Genomic DNA, 17,695 nt, shown 5'->3' on the forward strand with positions numbered 1-17,695 from the left:
CATGGGACAGTTGTTCCCTGGCAGGCCAATCTGTTACACCTTTCACAAGGTTGGGGTAATATATCCTAGGACAGGGCATTTCACAAAAGAGTATGTTAAATGAATATACAGCTTAGTCTCTAGAATATAATAGTTGCTTCAATAGCTGGAACTCCTGACTTGACAGACGTATCTAAAATGCAATTTGTCTGAAATCGTATCTAAAATAAATTTTAACAAACACTTAAGGCTATACAAAATTATTTGAGTAATAGTAATATATGGTATTATTTTACTTGATGAGAGCTTCCAAAAACATAAGGGCAGATTGTTACAATTCAAATATATTAAAAATGTTTCCCCTTTATCTTTTTGAAATCTTTGAATAATAGGAAGCAATTTGGTTATGTCCCCAAACTTGAAATGAGAAATACTGTCACTACCATCGTATTGGAATTTTCTAGTATATACAGCAGAATCTAATCTCAATAAAGCCTAAACCCAAATTCATTTGAGTCCGTAAGTTAATGAAATAACATGTTCCTGGTTTCAGGGGAAAAAAAGTACTGGTAAGTATAATGGGACTGGGTAATTCTATTTCCACATTGATGTAATGAGACTTCCTAAAATTGTAACAGAGATTTAGGTGTCTGGTAAGCTGACCCTCAGTCTCACCCCTTGAAGTGTAACAGTATATACAGGAGCTAAAATGTAAGAAATCTAAATGTCAAAACAATCGTTCTCTATTTCCACAATATTGCTGAACGTAGTATTTTTAACACATTACTTTTAAGCACTAAGACTGATGACTGGTTTCTGAAATCCATAGAAAGAATCTTATTAAGAGTCCAAGGGTGAACTCTCCAAGTAAAGTGGGAATAAAGCACCTAATCAATAATAAATCTCTAACACTGCAGACTTTTAAAATATAGATATTTTTTGAGGAACATGAATTTCATACAAAAGGTGACTCTTAGAGTATAGTTTCTTTTCTAAGAAAATAAACTTCAAATTTTAATATAATAAATTCTGTTTGGGGTAAAAATCTGGGGCAAAGGAATGGCAAATTTAGAGAAAAACAAAGGATTAACAACAAGGCAAAAGGAGATCTTCTTTACATGTAACATGCTAAGAATTGGTTTTTAAATAGTAACAATTTGGTAATGAAAATCCCGTAACTTTAGGGGCGCCTGGGTGGCGCAGTCGGTGAAGCATCCGACTTCAGCCAGGTCACGATCTCACGCTCTGTGAGTTCGAGCCCCGCGTCGGGCTCTGGGCTGATGGCTCAGAGCCTGGAGCCTGTTTCCGATTCTGTGTCTCCCTCTCTCTCTGCCCCTCCCCCATTCATGCTCTGTCTCTCTCTGTCCCAAAAATAAATAAACGTTGAAAAAAAAAAAATTAAAAAAAAAAAAAAAAAAAAAGAAAATCCCGTAACTTTATTTGCTTTCTTTTCTAAGGTAAAGTGGATATTCTGGATATTCTGGGAATTAGATTTGAGCTTTTACAGATTATTCATACAATCAATCCACTAAAGGGTGAAGCAGAAGCTACTACAAATCTAGTCACATTTTCTAAAACTCATGACCAAAGTTTTGCCTTTGACGTTATTTTGTGCAATTTTATTTCTTTAAAAAAATTTTTTTAATGTTTATTATTTTTGAAAAACAGACAGAGCACAAACAGGGGAGGGCAGAGAGAGAGGGAGACACAGAATCTGAAGCAGGCTCCAGGCTCTGAGTGGTCAGCACAGAGCCCGACATGGGGCTCAAACTCACAAACCCTGAGATCAGGACCTGAGCTGAAGTCAGATGCTCAACTGACTGAGCACCCAGGCTCCCCTATGCAATTTTAAAACTATAAATTGCTTTCTCAGTAAGGCAAAATGTGAAACATTCTGAAGAAATCACCTAAAATTGATACAATTATTTCTAAAACACAAAATCAAATGAATACATGGTCACTCCTGTTGTATCGAAGATGTCTCTGGACGGAACAATACATATACCCACTCACTAAACGAAGTTGAGTTGCATAGAGAAAAAAGATCCTTAACCTAAAAGACATAAAATAAAACATGTTTATCTGACCATATGAATTTAACTAAAAGCATGAGATGCTCATTTAAAAATGTAGTCTTGCTTATGTGTAGTCTGGGCTAAATGATCCTTTGTACCAGAAAGATAATGACAAAATAACCCCATGTGTAAGTACTTTGGTACTTCCGAAAAAGGAAGATTGAAGTGGTTGATACATCTGAAAAGCTGATTATACATAATAATCAGCATGTTGGGGGAGCACCCGAAAATGAAACATAGATTGTATTCTGTTATTTTAAAAAGTGACAGGACAACTGAACCATTTTAGAAGAACATGAAAAGGCAGGAGTTAAAAATAGTTAAATTAACACCTTAGAAAAGGACGGTCAAGTTCGTGTTCAACATTTTCCAACGTGTAAAAAGAATACGGAGTAGAGGCTTTAAAAAGAGAACCGCACATTCTTCATGAGGCAATGTCAGAATGTGGAACCTGAGCTCAAATACACAGAAATGAGTGAGGGCCAGGTCTAATGGGCACGAGGCACCACATCCTCTGGCAAATTGGGAGGTAGATGGGCATGCTCCATGCTGTAAATTGAAAAAAAAAAACAAACAAACAAACTTGGGGGGCCCATTTTGTTGCGTGTGCACCTCTTGCACTAAATTTGAGTCAGCACCAATGACAGCGCTGCAGTCCTCTGTGGACTGATCAGGTGGCTGCAGAGCTCGGGCTCACAGCCGCACAGCGCAGCTGAGCGGGCAAGCACAGCCCACAGCCAGAAGCGGCTCCCACTCTCCAGAGCAAGGCGACCTTTAAAGCTTAAGTTTCCCGGAGAAAATGAGATGCTGCTGCTGAAGACGACACTATGGTAAGCGGTTATTTAGATCAGTAAAAGACTGGCTTGGGAATTTTTTTCCTTTTTTTAAAGAAAAAGTCAACGTGAGGATTGAATATATATTCAGTAGCAAGCAAGTGCATGCACCAGAAATTTGCTGCAGTGTCAGTGGAGGGGTTTCTTTTTAATATTCATTCACTTTGTAAATATACACGCTGCTTTCTTTTGGAATCGGCACTGAAATATACATAAGAAAATCACTATAAAATGGGAGGTTTAAATTATGGTATTGGTCTGAATTTTTCAAGTGCCTTGAAATGTTTTGCTAGGACATATTTATCCCAAAGAGACAAAGATGAATTTCAAAGTATTGTCTTAATATCTAAATCAAATCTTACTCTGTACACAATATTGACTATTACATTACCGCAGAGATTTAAAAAAAAAAAAAAAACAACACCCCAAAAAAACCCCAGGCACGACAGCCATTTTTTCCTATCTGAGTAAGAAGGGATATTCTCAAAAAGAGTAACAGCTTAAGATTCTGACTCTCTATTTGCAGAGAATGCCATTTTGTAATTTTAAGGCTCTGGGAAGATAAATAAGAAAGACTGGTAAAGGAAGGGAAAAAAGAAGGGACAAAATACAGGAGCAAGTAGGGGGAGAGAGTCCCTCTCTACCACATAGCCCCAATTGAAGGATTAAGCATTTGGACTATAAATGAAGGGGAGCTTTGTTAGTTTAATCACTGGAACAATTATAAAAGGACTCAACAACAACGAGGTTTATTGAAAATTTTGCCTAATGCTAACTGACCCATGCAGATGCCTAATTGTGTTTGCATATTAAAAGAAGGGTGTATCTGTTTGTTTCCAGGCTTTGATGGAATATCAGATATTGAAAATGTCTCCCAGCTTGTTCATCCTTCTGTTTCTGACACCTGGTATTTTATGCATTTGTCCTCTCCAATGTATATGCACAGAGAGGCACAGGCATGTGGACTGTTCAGGCAGAAACTTGACTACATTACCATCTGGACTGCAAGAGAATATTATCCATTTAAATCTGTCTTATAACCATTTTACCGATCTTCATAACCAGTTAACCCAATACACCAATCTGAGGACCCTGGATATTTCAAACAACAGGCTCGAAAGCCTGCCTGCTCAGTTACCTCGGTCCCTCTGGAACATGTCTGCTGCTAACAACAACATTAAACTGCTTGACAAATCTGATACTGCTTATCAGTGGAACCTTAAATATCTGGATGTTTCTAAGAATATGCTGGAAAAGGTTGTTCTCATTAAAAATACACTGAGAAGTCTTGAGGTTCTCAACCTCAGTAGTAACAAACTGTGGACAGTTCCAACCAACATGCCCTCCAAACTACATATCGTGGACCTGTCTAACAATTCCTTGACACAAATCCTTCCAGGAACATTAATAAACCTGACAAATCTCACACATCTTTACCTGCACAATAATAAGTTCACATTCATTCCAGATCAAGCTTTTGACCAACTCTTTCAGTTGCAGGAGATAACCCTTCACAATAACAGGTGGTCATGTGACCACAAACAAAACATCACTTACTTATTGAAGTGGGTGATGGAAACAAAAGCCCATGTGATAGGGACTCCCTGTTCTAGCCAAATATCATCTCTGAAGGAACATAGCATATATCCCACACCTTCTGGATTTACCTCAAGCTTGTTCACCCTAAGTGGGATGCAGACAGTGGACACCATTAACTCTCTGAGTATGGTAACTCAGTCCAGAGTGACCAAAACCCCCAAACAATACCGAACGAAGGAAACAACGTTTGGTGCCACTCTAAGCAAAGACACCACCTTTGCTAGCACCGACAAGGCTTTTGTGCCCTACCCCGAAGACACATCCTTAGAAACCATCAATTCACACGAAGCAGCAGCTGCAACTCTAACTATTCATCTCCAAGATGGAATCGTTACAAACACAAGCCTCACTAGCTCAACAAAATCGTCCCCAACACCCATGACCCTAAGTATTACTAGTGGCATGCCAAGTAATTTCTCTGAAATGCCTCAACAAAGCACAACCCTTAACTTCCGAAGGGAAGAGACAACCACAAATGTAAAGACTCGCTTACCTTCTGCGGCCAGTGCTTGGAAAGTCAACGCTTCATTTCTCTTGATGCTCAATGCTGTGGTCATGCTGGCTGGCTGAGGGGCCGCAGCGTTGGAAGCCAATGAAAGAGCTCCCCCCTGATGTACAGTTGGGAAAATATGCCCCTATCTAACCAGTGATTCAAGCTACATAAGTATTCGAGAAAGCCAGTCTCACATTTCTGACTCTGATGTACACGAAGTAACTTGTCTTAAAGAAAAGAAGTGCACAATGTCTCGGTACTCGCTGCTATTTTACTGTCTTAAGTAACACGACTGAGTTTCTTTCTTTTTAATGAAATGTTTTCTTTTTGAGGCTTCAATTTACTGCACAAAATGTAAAGCATCTAAACTTTAATATGTATTTTATGTATGTTTACACTGTCAAACATCTGGGAAAAAAAAAAATAAAAGGTCTATGCTCATAATTGTGTCATTTGGCTTTCTAGTCAGACCAACTTAATCTTTTCAGTGTAATTGAAATGACCGAACCATTTTTGTCCTAGGGTACTCTGGTAAAGTCTGTGCGGTAGATGAAAGAAATGTTGGAGGTATCCAAGGATTTTGCCACTAAAGTGTAACTGTGGTTGCTACCCCATGAATGGTTATGCCACATCATTATTTTACACACAAGCCATAATTGTTTCAAATCTAAATGATGTCCTGCTTCTGAGGAACTCTTGGCTACTTTACAGATTATATAATGGACAAAAGCTCTTCAAAAAGCTAGAAGACACTAGGCTTTGCATTTTAATCAGGAAAGTTTAACGCCTTTGTTTTGTGCATTTAAGGAAAGTATTAAAAAGATCATAAAAAGTTTGGCTTTACAGATATGTAAAGGGACAGTTTTAGCGCACATTTAACAGACCATTTGCTAATGAAAAATTTACACATTTACAAAATGAAAAGTCTTCTACGTATAGGAGAGGGAAATTTACCTTTTGTACGTCGGATGTCAGAATCTGATTTACCTCAATTAAAAATAAGGATAGATTAGGGATAAAATCCTGGGGGTCTGACAAACATGGGCACCACTAAGGAAGAAACAGGCAAGGAGAAGGGGAAGAAAAGACGGGGTTCACCTGGTGCCACAAGTGGGTGATGAACCCAATACAACACACAATATAGGACTAGGGCTGGGCCTAAGACCGATGTTCACACTCCAAATCAAACTGCACTGGGCGCAGCTAGAAGAAAATGGCGAATTTGCTACAAATACAAACAAGAAAGCCACCTTATGAATTAGAGACGAACAAAAGTAATAGCCACGAGTCAGAAAAAGAAGCCCCGAAACAAGGCTAGATTAAAATGCAAGACAGCATAGCTGAAATAGGCCACAAATGAGGGATTTAAATTGTGAGACATAAGGAAGGCTCTATTTCAAGCAATTCCTAGAGTTGGGAGAGTCCAGAAAGAAACTCTGATGCTCCTTCCTAGGAAATTTTAAAATAAGACAAGACTTCTTTCCAGGTTTGGGAACCTTTCTATTTGGAGAGACAGAAAAGGAATAACCCTCTAACGTACTCTTTTGGTTTTAAAGGCCCGGGCTTATGGGAAAACTACTGTTAAGCTTCAGTAAGGCGATTTCTCTCCTAGGCTGACTAGTACAGTGGCTCTTAAACATTCCCCTGCCCCAGCAAACCCAACTCACCATGTCAGGGAATCTCACCATGAAGAAAGGGGGTTATTTGAAAAAGTCCCCTAAATGATTTTAAAATTCATTACCTTTCTAAATGGGCAAGCTGCTTCCACTCCTCCTCGTCACTGACCTAGTCGCTTTGCCAGCGATGGTAAAGACTACTCACTTTCGGAGCGCCTGGGTGGCTCAGTCGGTTGAGCGTCCGACTTCGGCTCAGGTCATGATCTCATGGCTCGTGAGTTCTCGAGCCCTGCGTCAGGCTCCGTGCTGACAGCTCAGAGCTTGGAGCCTGCTTCTGATTCTGTGTCTGCCTCTCTCTCTGCCCCTAACCCACTTGCATTCTGTCTCTGTCTCTCTCAAAAATAAATAAACATTAAAAAAAAAAAAAAAAAAAAAAGACTAGTCACTTACACACCCTCCTCTACCAAACACTTATGTCAGGTTCCTGAAACACATAGAGTGAGCTTCCCAACAAGTAGGTTTCTTAGATGTCTTTCACTCTGAGGGTGCCAAAAATACAATGCTGTCTTAGAAGTGCTACAGGGACAAGTGACAAGAAGGTGAAATTATGGATTACAGCATTAGTAGCATCTATGGATTACACCAATCTTCCTGACTCGTCTGCAAAACGCAAAGGAAAAAACGGAGTAATTTACAAGTCAACTACACAGACTTCAAATCCTTAGAAAGAAGTATTACCTAGCCTTAAAGTAATTAGATAAACTTCCTTCTAAGGAAATTGTGTTCTTATCATTTTTAATGGAGGAGGACTCATTATTTGCCACTAAGACAAGAACTTCTGTATTACTGGCTCCATAAACATTTCAAAATACGTTAGTCCTCTCAAGCTCATTAGATATATATCCATCCATTCATCCACCCCTCGGGCTTAATTCTATTTTATAAGTAACTTTTGTTTCTCACCAGTCAAGAGGATCCTAATAAGAGCACAAATACAAAGTAAATGCAATAAGGGATAAATCAGCAGGGAAGCATGTGTCGTGCTAAAGTTCTAGGCCTAAATCCTGCTTCTGTCACTTCTCAGCTGTACAATCCCGGCCATGTTACCACTGCTCAGGGTCAAGGTTTCCTCGTGTCTAAAATGGACTAGCAGAACTTATTCATAGTGTTTGTCTTGAGGATCAAATGGTACAATTCACAGACAGCTTATCATACTGTCGTGCTCCCCCCCAACACATTCTATAGGCAGTAATGTTGCTGCTGCTGTTGTTAGGGTTATTATTATTATGGATATGCCCAAGCCCAATGCTTTTGAGAAATGCAGGTAGGAATACCCAAGCTCCACACCTTAACAGCAACAGAATGAAAGGGTGTGCTGGCTTCAGTCGCTGCTTTTCCACCCTCCAGAGTTCAGGTTCAGATGTATTAGTGGAATAGGGACGCAGAAGAAAGAGAAACATTCACTATCACAGCAGAAGAAGAAGATGTCTTCTGTGGCTAAATTAAAAGATCACAAGTATGTGCTATTCAATAACCTTCCATAACAATGCTCTGAAGCAGCAGCAAATTCCTTTAACCAACACCAAAGATGTCAAATGAAAGTCAACCTCAAATCTTTTTTAACATTATTCCTTATGCAATGCGTTTTAAGAACTAGACAAAGAATGAGAGCATGCATGGCAAACTACCAGCCAGCATCACAGTTAAAAGTGACAAGTTATATTTCTATTAAAATCAGAATCAGAACAACGATGCCTATTTTGTCATCAATCTTTTCAACATTATTTGGGACATTCCAGAACAGGAATAACAGATACAATTATATGGAAATAGGAAACACAATTATTACTATTAATAAACTGAAATAATGGTCTATCCAAAGGATTCCTCAGGAATGCCTTCAAAAGAATAACCTTAAATAACAAAAAGCATATGGAAACATGAAGGATTTTCTTGTGTGTTGGCAACAAATAGTTAGAAAATTACAGAAGAAAGATACCGTTCATTGCAGCAACAACAAAGCAAATATACAATGCCTGAAATAACATTCACATGAAATGTGCAGGACCGAATGGGGGAAAAGCTAAAAAAGCATTAATGCGAGGTATTAGCTGAAACTTGATGAAGACGATACACAAAGATCTCTCCATTCGTTTATTCTTTCACTCAACAGACATTTATTCAGCACCTGGAATCAAGGCTAAGTACACGAGACACACCTTGAGTGGTACCGCAAAAATGAGATTATTTCCGGTATAATTCGTGGATTAAACCAACTCTGACAAATATATTCCAATGAGATTCTTTTTCAGACATGACATAAAACACTTCAAGTCACCTGGAAAAATAAATAGGCAAGAACAGAAAATAGGAAGACACAGTAGAGGTATCTTACACATTCTCTGGAGGAGAACCCTTCTAAGACAAAATAGTAGGGACATAAAAATAGAAAGGCAGACAGCCACAGCACAGATATGCAAGCACAGTCAGAGTACTGTGCACAGAAGAGAGAATTCTAAGGACTTCCATTTCCTCACAGGGTTGTTGAGAGGAGTGAGGGCAAAATGACATAATTCATGTAACATGCTTAGAACAGTGCCTACCGCATAGGAAATTCCCATACATTGTTCACTTTAGAAGGAAAAAAAAATCACAAATCAAAGGGCAAGGGTAAGATTCAGTATTAAGAATACTGGGGAAACTGGAAAACAGCCTACTTCAACCCTCACTTCACATGATACACCTACACAACAAACTAAAAATGAGAACATTAAAAAGAAAAAAAAAAAGGAAGTCTTAAAACCAGCAGAAGAATTTAAACGTATTTATAAATCTCTGGGAGACCTTTTTTTTTAATTAGGAAAGGGGAAAAAAATCACAAAGAAATTATCGACGGATTTGTCTATATAAAACTCCCAAGTTTCTTTATGTGGAAGTAATGAGCTGAATAAAAATATTCAAAGAGAATACCACAAAGGAGATTGTTCATCAAAAGCTTACAAAATTGATAAGAAAAATATTTAGATTCCCAATGGGTAAATGGGCAAAGGACATAAGCAGAGCACTTAAAAGACAGGAAGTATCCTGAGAAAAGTATATGGACCTAGGGACTACCACATAATGACTGAAAATGAAAACAAAATGGGATACCATTTTCATCATTAATTCAGCAAGCAATCTTTAAGAAACAGAAATGAAGGCCGGAGAGCCATCACGAAATAACCACATTCACATGTTGGCACCACTTCTCTGAACGGCAACTGGCAGCCGTGAGGAGGAAACAGCTACCCTGAGCTGCTGCCTAGGCGTCTGGCAGTAGGACAACCCCGCACACACGCAGAGTCTGGCCCTCCGGATAAGGACCCGAGCTTAGGATTTCCACCACCAGTTCCTGCTTTGCTTTTCCTGGTGCACATTGTTAAATAACTACTCAGAGTTGGGCCCGTGAAAAGTCAGTGACTGTCGTCCCAACCACCTTCTAAGTAACAGGTGCTTGTTACCCTGTGCTGTTTCCTGCTTGCCGGTAAGCCGGGACGGAAGCATGCCTTCCTCTAGCTCATTGCTCCCAGCCCCCTGAACACTTCTGGGATCCCTAAGTAATACATCTTTTGACCTTACTTCCTTTGTGTGAGTGTGCCAAAACAAATCAAATCAAAACCACCCCAGGGTTCTCACTTCCCCAAAGTGGAAGCTCAGGTGCTTAGGGAGCTACCTGCCAGCACCATGTGTGTGGTTTGTGCAGGTCATAATCCACAGAGTCCTTTTTTTCCCTTAAATCCCTCCTCTTTTTACAACACAATGTTATGTTAGTTTGAAGTATACAACACAGTGATTCAACAATTCTATATATTACTCAATGCTCCCCATAGGTGCAGTCACCATACAGTGTTACTACAATATTATTAACTGTATTTCCTATTTCCTTTTCATCTCCATGACTCATTTATTTTCATAACGGGAAGTTTATACCTCTTATTCTCCTTCATCTATTTTGCTCATCTCCTAATGAACCTCCCCTTTGGCAACCACCAGTTTGTTTTCCGTATTTAAAAGTCTGTTTGTTTGTTTTGTTTTGTTTTGTTTTTGATTCCACATAGTGAGATCATATGGTATTTATCTTTTTCTGTCTGGCTTATTTCACTTAGCCTAATACCTTCTAGGTCCATCCATGTTGTCACAAAGATGTCATTCTTTTTTATGGCTAATATTCCATTGTGTGTATGAATGTATGTAGGTGTGTGTGTGTGTGTGTGTGTGTGTGTGTGTGTGTATTTATATACCACATCTTCTTTATCCACTCACCTATCAATGGGCACTTGGGATGCTTCCATACTGGCTTTGTAAATAACGCTGCGAAAAACATAAGGGTGCACCTATCTTTTCAAATCAGTGTTTCCATTTTCTTTGGGTAAATACCCATTATGGTATAACCTGCATATTCTTAATGTAATACACCAGCTACAGGCCTCCCAACACAACAATGTTCAAAAACCTAAAATATTTTAACCTTTAACCTAGTAAATTCTGGGTCAATTCTTTCTAACAGCAGGAAAAATGGAAACAATGCTAAATACCATTAGGACATTAGGTAAGTAGATCATGATCCCACTGACCAGAATATTATGTGTCCAATAAGAATATTTATGAAGAGTTTTTGAAGTATGAAATGTGGAGAATGCAAAAACTAGAAAGCAAAAATTATAGGATATAAACATATAGAACTGTATATTAAACACAACAAAAGAGAGATCTATACCAAAATGCTAATACTGTATACCAAGTACGTTTTATTAACTGCTCTGTCCTTGAAAAATGCAAGAGATCTAAAAAAAGAACTATTGAGACAGCTGTCCAAGAGATCTGGGTCAAGGAGGAAAACAAGAAAATGGGAAGACGAAAAATGAACTGTGAATGGGAAGGGGTGGTCAAGACACGAGAGGGCATCATGAAATGAAGACCAGAGATAGAGAAACATAATCAGCATTCTTGGAAGCACATTCACAGGCACACCTCATTTTAGTGGGCTTCACTTTACTGCACCTTCATACACAGTGCGTTTTCTCATATTGGAGGTTTGTGGCCACCCTGTACTGAGCAAGCCTATTGGCGCCATTTCTCCTACAGCACTTGCCCACTTCGTGTCTCTCACGTTTTGGTAATTCCTCCCAATATTTCAAACTTTTTCATCGTAATTATGTTTATTATGGTGACCTGTGATCAGTGATCTTTGATGTTACTACTATATTTGTTATGGGGTGCCCAGAACAGCATCCACATAAGATCGTGAATTAATAAGTAAATGTGTGCATTGCGTCCCTATGACCACTTCCTTTCCTTCAGCCTCCCAATTCCTAGAGACACAACAATATTGGTATTAGGGCAATTAACGACCCTGCAGTGGCCTCTAACTAAGCATTCAAGTGAAAGGAAGCGTCACATGTCATTCACTGTAAGACAAAAGCTAGAGGTTATCAAGGCTAGTGAGGAAGGCATGTCGAAAGCCAGGACAGGCTGAAAGCCAGGCCTCTGTGAATGCGAGGGAAAAGTTCTTGAAGATACTGCAGCGAACACACAAATGATAGGAAAGTGAAACAGCCTTGTCACTGATATGGAGAAAGTTTTAGTGGTCTGGAGAGATGATCAAACCAGCCACAACATTCCCTTAAGCTAAAGCCTAATCTAGAGCAAGACCCAACCCCTCTTCAGTTCTATGACAGTTGAGAGAGGTAAAGACGCTGCAGAGCTCCCTTTGAAGCTGGCAGAGAAGTTACTACATGAGGTTTAGGAAAGAAGCCATGTCTGTAACACACAAATGCAAGGTGAAGCAGGTGCTGATGGAGAAGCTACAGCAAGTTCTCCAGAAGGTCCAGCTAAGATCACTCTGAAAGGCGGCTGCAGTAAACAGCAGATTTTCAGTGTAAGTGCAACAGCCTTCTCTTGGAAGGAGATGCCATTTGGGACTTTTGTAGGTAGAGAGAAGTCAGTCAAGAGACAGGCTGACCCTCTTGTTAGGGGCTAACACAGCAGGAGACTAAGTTGAAGCCAATGCTTATTTATAATTCTGAATATCCTAGGGCACTTAAGAATGATGCTAAATCTACTCTGCCTGTGCTCTACAAATGCAAAAACGAAGCCTGAATAACAGCACATCTGTTTACAACATGGTTTTACCGAATATTTTAAGCCCACTGTTGAGACCTGCTACTCAGAAAAAAAGATTCAAGATATTACTGTTTGCTGGCAATGCACCTGGTCACACAAGAGCTGTGGTGGAGACAGACAATGAGATTAATGTTGTTTTCATGTCTGCTAACACAACATCCATTCTGAAGCCCAATGGATCAAGGAATAATTGTGACCTTCAAGTCTTATTTAACAAATACATTTCATAAGGCTATAGCTGCCCCAGACAGTGATCCTGTGATGGATCTAGACAAAGTCCATCAAAAACCTTCTGGAAAGGAGATACCATTCTAGAAGCCATGAAAAACATTTGTGGTTCGGGGCACCTGACCGAGTCGGTTAAGGGTCTAAGTCTTGATCTCAGCTCAGGTTTTGATCTCAGGCTCCGGAGCTCAGGCCCTGCGCTGGAAAGAGGTCAAAATATCAAGACAAACAGGAGTTTGGAAGAAGTTGATTCCAACCCTCATGGATGACCTCAGGGATTTCAAGTGGAAGAATTCCACCGACACAGATTCTTCAGTGGAAGAATTAATGGCAGATGTGGTGGAAACAGCAAGAAAATTAGGATTAGAAGCAGAGCCTGAAGATGCGACTGAGCGGCTGCCATCTCCTGATAAAAGCTGAATGGATGGAGATGCTGCTTACGGTGGAACAAAGAGAGCAGTTTCTTCAGTTGGAATCTGCTCCTGGCGAAGATGCTGTGAAGACTGCTGAAATGGCAACAAAGGATCTAGAATATGACATACACTTTGTTGATAAAGCAGCAGCAGGGTTTCAGAGGACTGACTCCAATTCTGAAAGAAGGTCTACCGTGCATAAAATGCTATCGAACAGCATCATGTGCTACAGAGAATCATTCATGAAAGGAAGAGTCGATCGATGTGTGAAACTTCATTGTTGTCTTATTTTAAGAAACTGCCACGGCCACCCCAGCTTCAGCAGCCGGCACCCTGATCAGTCAGCAGCCGTCAACACTGTGCAAGACCACCCACCAACGAAGAGATTATGACTCACTGAAAGCTCAAATGATAATTAGCATTTTTAGCATAAAGTGTCTTCAGTTAAGGCATGTACATTGTTATTTTAGGCCTAATATGCTATTGCACACTTAACAGACTACATTCTAGGGTAAACGTAACTTCGACATTCACTGGGAAACCAAAAAATTCATTTGATTCACTTTACTGTGATACTTGCTTTATTGCCATGGTCTGGAACTGAACCCGCAGAATCTCCAAGCTATGCCTACACATTGTATTAGCTTACTTTAGCACCACATGGTCAGTTGCCGTCAGAATTGTTCCCCAACAAATGTAACCAGACAGGCTCTCTTCTCTCCTTAAACAAACAAAACCCCCCAAACATTCAAAAATTTCCCGTATCTCAGAATAAAATTTAAACTCTTACTACGGCTTACTTATTGTCAGGCCCTTGCCTTTAGAGTGGCATCCTTAAATTTACCAGCTCCGTTGCTGTATAGTTCGAACAAAGTGTCTTTCTGTCCCTCTGGTTCACCGCGCTCTCTCGTGAGCTCTCAGAGATACTGCGTGTCCTCTTTGGTACACTACCTTCCCTCCTCTTCCCCTAGTAAACCCGGATTCTTCCTTTCGATTTCTGTGTAGAGATCACTGCCTCCTAGGAGTTTGTGGGGTTTTTGACCATCTTGATCTGAATTTATAAATGAGACAATGAATTAATACAGATCAAAGATGTACCTGGTGCGCTAACAATGACCTACTTAGAACAGACCAAGTTAAACCTCCAAGTCTTATTCTACAGTCTGCGTTTCTTCCACTACGTCAAAATAATAGCTTTAGAGTCCAGAAAAAGAGAGATCTAAGAAAAGTTAAGAATGAAGGAAGATTTGGCTAGGTGGCTACTTCTAAGAAATTAGCTCTAGGCAGTGTGAGTTACCTATGGAATAATTCCAAAAAAAAAAGGTTAATTCTGAGACCTGTGAACAACTTAGTACCAGTGGATGGCTCAAGGGAAATCAGTCCAAGAAAGAGAAACAAATGCTACTTCCATTGTTACTGTATTAAGCAGATTAGCTTGCTTCACACTTTAAAAAGTGCTGTGCAAAGTGAGGTTTTAAAGAAGCTTAACTTAAAAAAAATGCCATTTTTGGCTCAAAGCCCCAACTCCATTAAACACGTTTAGGAACTAGTTGAGCCATATGCTCAACACACCCATTTATCTTTTCTATAAACCGTGGCTTGCTATTATGAATCTGTTGGAAGTTATTGATGAGATGAAAGCACAAAACTAAACACACACACACACACACACACACACACACACACACACACACACACAGTAAAAACAGCAAAGTATATAGTTGTTTTCTGATCAAAACAGTTCTAAGTGTATTTAAAGCACATTGTGGTTTATGGGGCGCCTGGGTGGCGCAGTCGGTTAAGCGTCCGACTTCAGCCAGGTCACGATCTCGCGGTCCGTGAGTTCGAGCCCCGCGTCGGTCTCTGGGCTGACAGCTCGGAGCCTGGAGCCTGTTTCCGATTCTGTGTCTCCCTCTCTCTCTGCCCCTCCCCCGTTCATGCTCTGTCTCGTTCATGCTCTGTCTCTCTCTGTCCCCAAAATAAATAAACGTTGAAAAAAAAAATTAAAAAAAAAAAAAAATAAAGCACATTGTGGTTTAACAGAGCATGAGATAAGGTTTTGTTACCCACAGCCTGCGTTGTTACCTTGGGCAAGTGATTAAATGTGCCTTCAGGTAAAAATCTAGTTAAGAACATGTATCCCATATGGGACATGTATTTTAGGGAATACAATAAATCATGTGTATTAAAGCACTTTGTAGGTGCTACATAAATATTTCAGAGATTACTGCTGTCCCTTGTTTCAGAGATTCATGGGTAATTACCAACATCAGAAATGGAAATGACTGAACCCATAATGATACATAATTCCCCATGTATGTAGTTATACTTCAAATAACTAGTTTACAAGGTTATTTATCCCATAGGGAGTAAGATTTAGCAGTAAACAATCAGATATCTGGATATTTCATATAGGCATCTCGGTGCCAAGTATCACATAAATCTGATGAAATACTCCATACCAGGAAATGCAGTTTTTCACTCTGCTATTTTGTTGCCCATAGTCACCATCCAAACAAATAAACCAAACGCTTCTGGAAGGCTGAATGACTTGAAATGCCTGTCAAATCCTTGCCTCAACAGAAAATAAACTAAGATTTAATGGCTTTTCGTCCAGAAAGAAAAATAAATAAATAAATAAATAAATAAATAAATAAATAAATAAATAAAACATCAGTAAGGGAAAACAAGGATGCCATCACCACAATAACCACTGGGAAGGCCCTCGTTTGCCAAACAAAGCCTCAGCAACCACCACTGCGTGTAAGACATTGTGTAATATAAGAGTAACTGGCACACAGCCAGTCCATTTACCAGTTCTATTGCTTAGACATACAGATACTCGGCTGTATTTCCTCACACTGATGGCAAATAAAGCAAAGCAATGTTTAAAAATCATTTCATCTATTGATAAGTTCTGATATTTCCTCATTCCTCACGGCTTTTCTACAACAATTACAAGAAGTCTTTCTTGCTTTAACAAAGCACATACCTGGTGAAATGCTGTACGTCTCTGCCCTGACTCGAAGTTAAAAACAATAAAAGCTGCAGGACATTAAGTATGAACTTAGAGACACTGTTTTCTTCAAACTGAAACACATTTAAATTAACCAAAAGATCAACATGAATTATATCTCAATAAAGCTGTTATTATTAAAAAAACAAATGTCTAGAGGGATAAGAGTTAGGTTACCAAGATGGGCCTTGAATCAAAAGTAGGAGTTTGCTCTACATTAAAGGAAGGGCATCCAAGGCCAATGGTAAGATGGTTAGTGTTGCGGAAGCACAAGGCTAGGCATCCAATATAAAGTCTGGAGCACCCTCTACAAATGTTACCATACATGGTGATGGCTAGTCCTCTAATATTAAACTTAAACAACCAGTTGAGACAAATGGCTTGAAGACTTTTTTGATCACTATAGTAAAGGTAATGTATAGAATGCTCACTTGGCATTCTGAGCTTTCTGGGCAGATTTTGTGTCTTTACTGGCTCCTCTAGTCTTCTTGACAACTGCTCTGATGATACCCTCAGCCATGTACCATGAAGACCCTTTTCTGAGAACATCCCAGAGGCTTACTTGGAACCACATCGATGATGGCAGTATCATCAGATTTCCAAAATAAGGCCACCATCTAGCGTTTTACCAAAATGACTTTCAACCTTCTGCTTTAGTTCGGCAACCTTGCAACTAATATGAGCAGCATAAAAGATCATGAAGAGATTTGTATGAGACGCTAAGGAACAAAGGCTTTGCCTTGTAAGTCGGTGGTTTTGTTGAAGTGTGGTACCTATATAATGAGGTGCCATATGAAATAGGCATTTAACACTTCTGTATTTCTTTTTACCATTATCTTTTGCTTAGTGGTTTTCTAGTTAGAGCAATCAATACTGACTTTACTTATAGCATAATATAAATTATCCTTTAAGAAAAAAAAGTCCAATAAAAGCCAATAAAAATATTGAGGAAATAACAGAAGTTTTGAAGAAATGGCAAAAATCCCAAAGGCGGTATATGAATGTCTTACATATGAAAACTTGGCTAACTGGAGCACATAAAAGGTTTTATCTGGAAGTAACATGGTAGTATTTTAGAGACATCATTCTGGCAGTAGTGGGGAAAATGGAGGGGGTGGGGTAATATCCTGGTTGACAAAGAATCCAATTAGGAAGTTGTTGTAATAGCCTAGACAGCAAACAATGGTCCACCGGCAGTATACTGCCCACATGCCACTTGTGGCCTTAAGCTAAGAATGGTCCTTACATTTTTAAAGAGCATTTTAAAACAAAACAACCCCCCCC

General features: G+C 39.4%; 2 protein-coding genes across 2 annotated transcripts in view; one reads left to right on the forward strand and one right to left on the reverse strand.

Annotated features, from left to right (window-relative positions):
* Positions 1 to 17,695, reverse strand: part of NF1 (neurofibromin 1) — a 258,016-nt gene that overhangs the window by 68,876 nt on the left and 171,445 nt on the right. The gene's annotated exons all lie outside the window — the stretch shown is intronic.
* Positions 2,711 to 5,423, forward strand: OMG (oligodendrocyte myelin glycoprotein). The gene is made up of 2 exons (XM_040455285.1): positions 2,711 to 2,884; positions 3,728 to 5,423. The coding sequence occupies exons 1-2, from the start codon at positions 2,882 to 2,884 to the stop codon at positions 5,054 to 5,056; spliced, it is 1,332 nt and encodes a 443-aa protein (XP_040311219.1). The 5' UTR covers positions 2,711 to 2,881; the 3' UTR covers positions 5,057 to 5,423.

The sequence above is a fragment of the Herpailurus yagouaroundi genome, unplaced genomic scaffold (assembly GCF_014898765.1).
Source record: "Herpailurus yagouaroundi ecotype Mexico unplaced genomic scaffold, PumYag 215, whole genome shotgun sequence".
Lineage (NCBI taxonomy): Eukaryota > Metazoa > Chordata > Mammalia > Carnivora > Felidae > Herpailurus > Herpailurus yagouaroundi.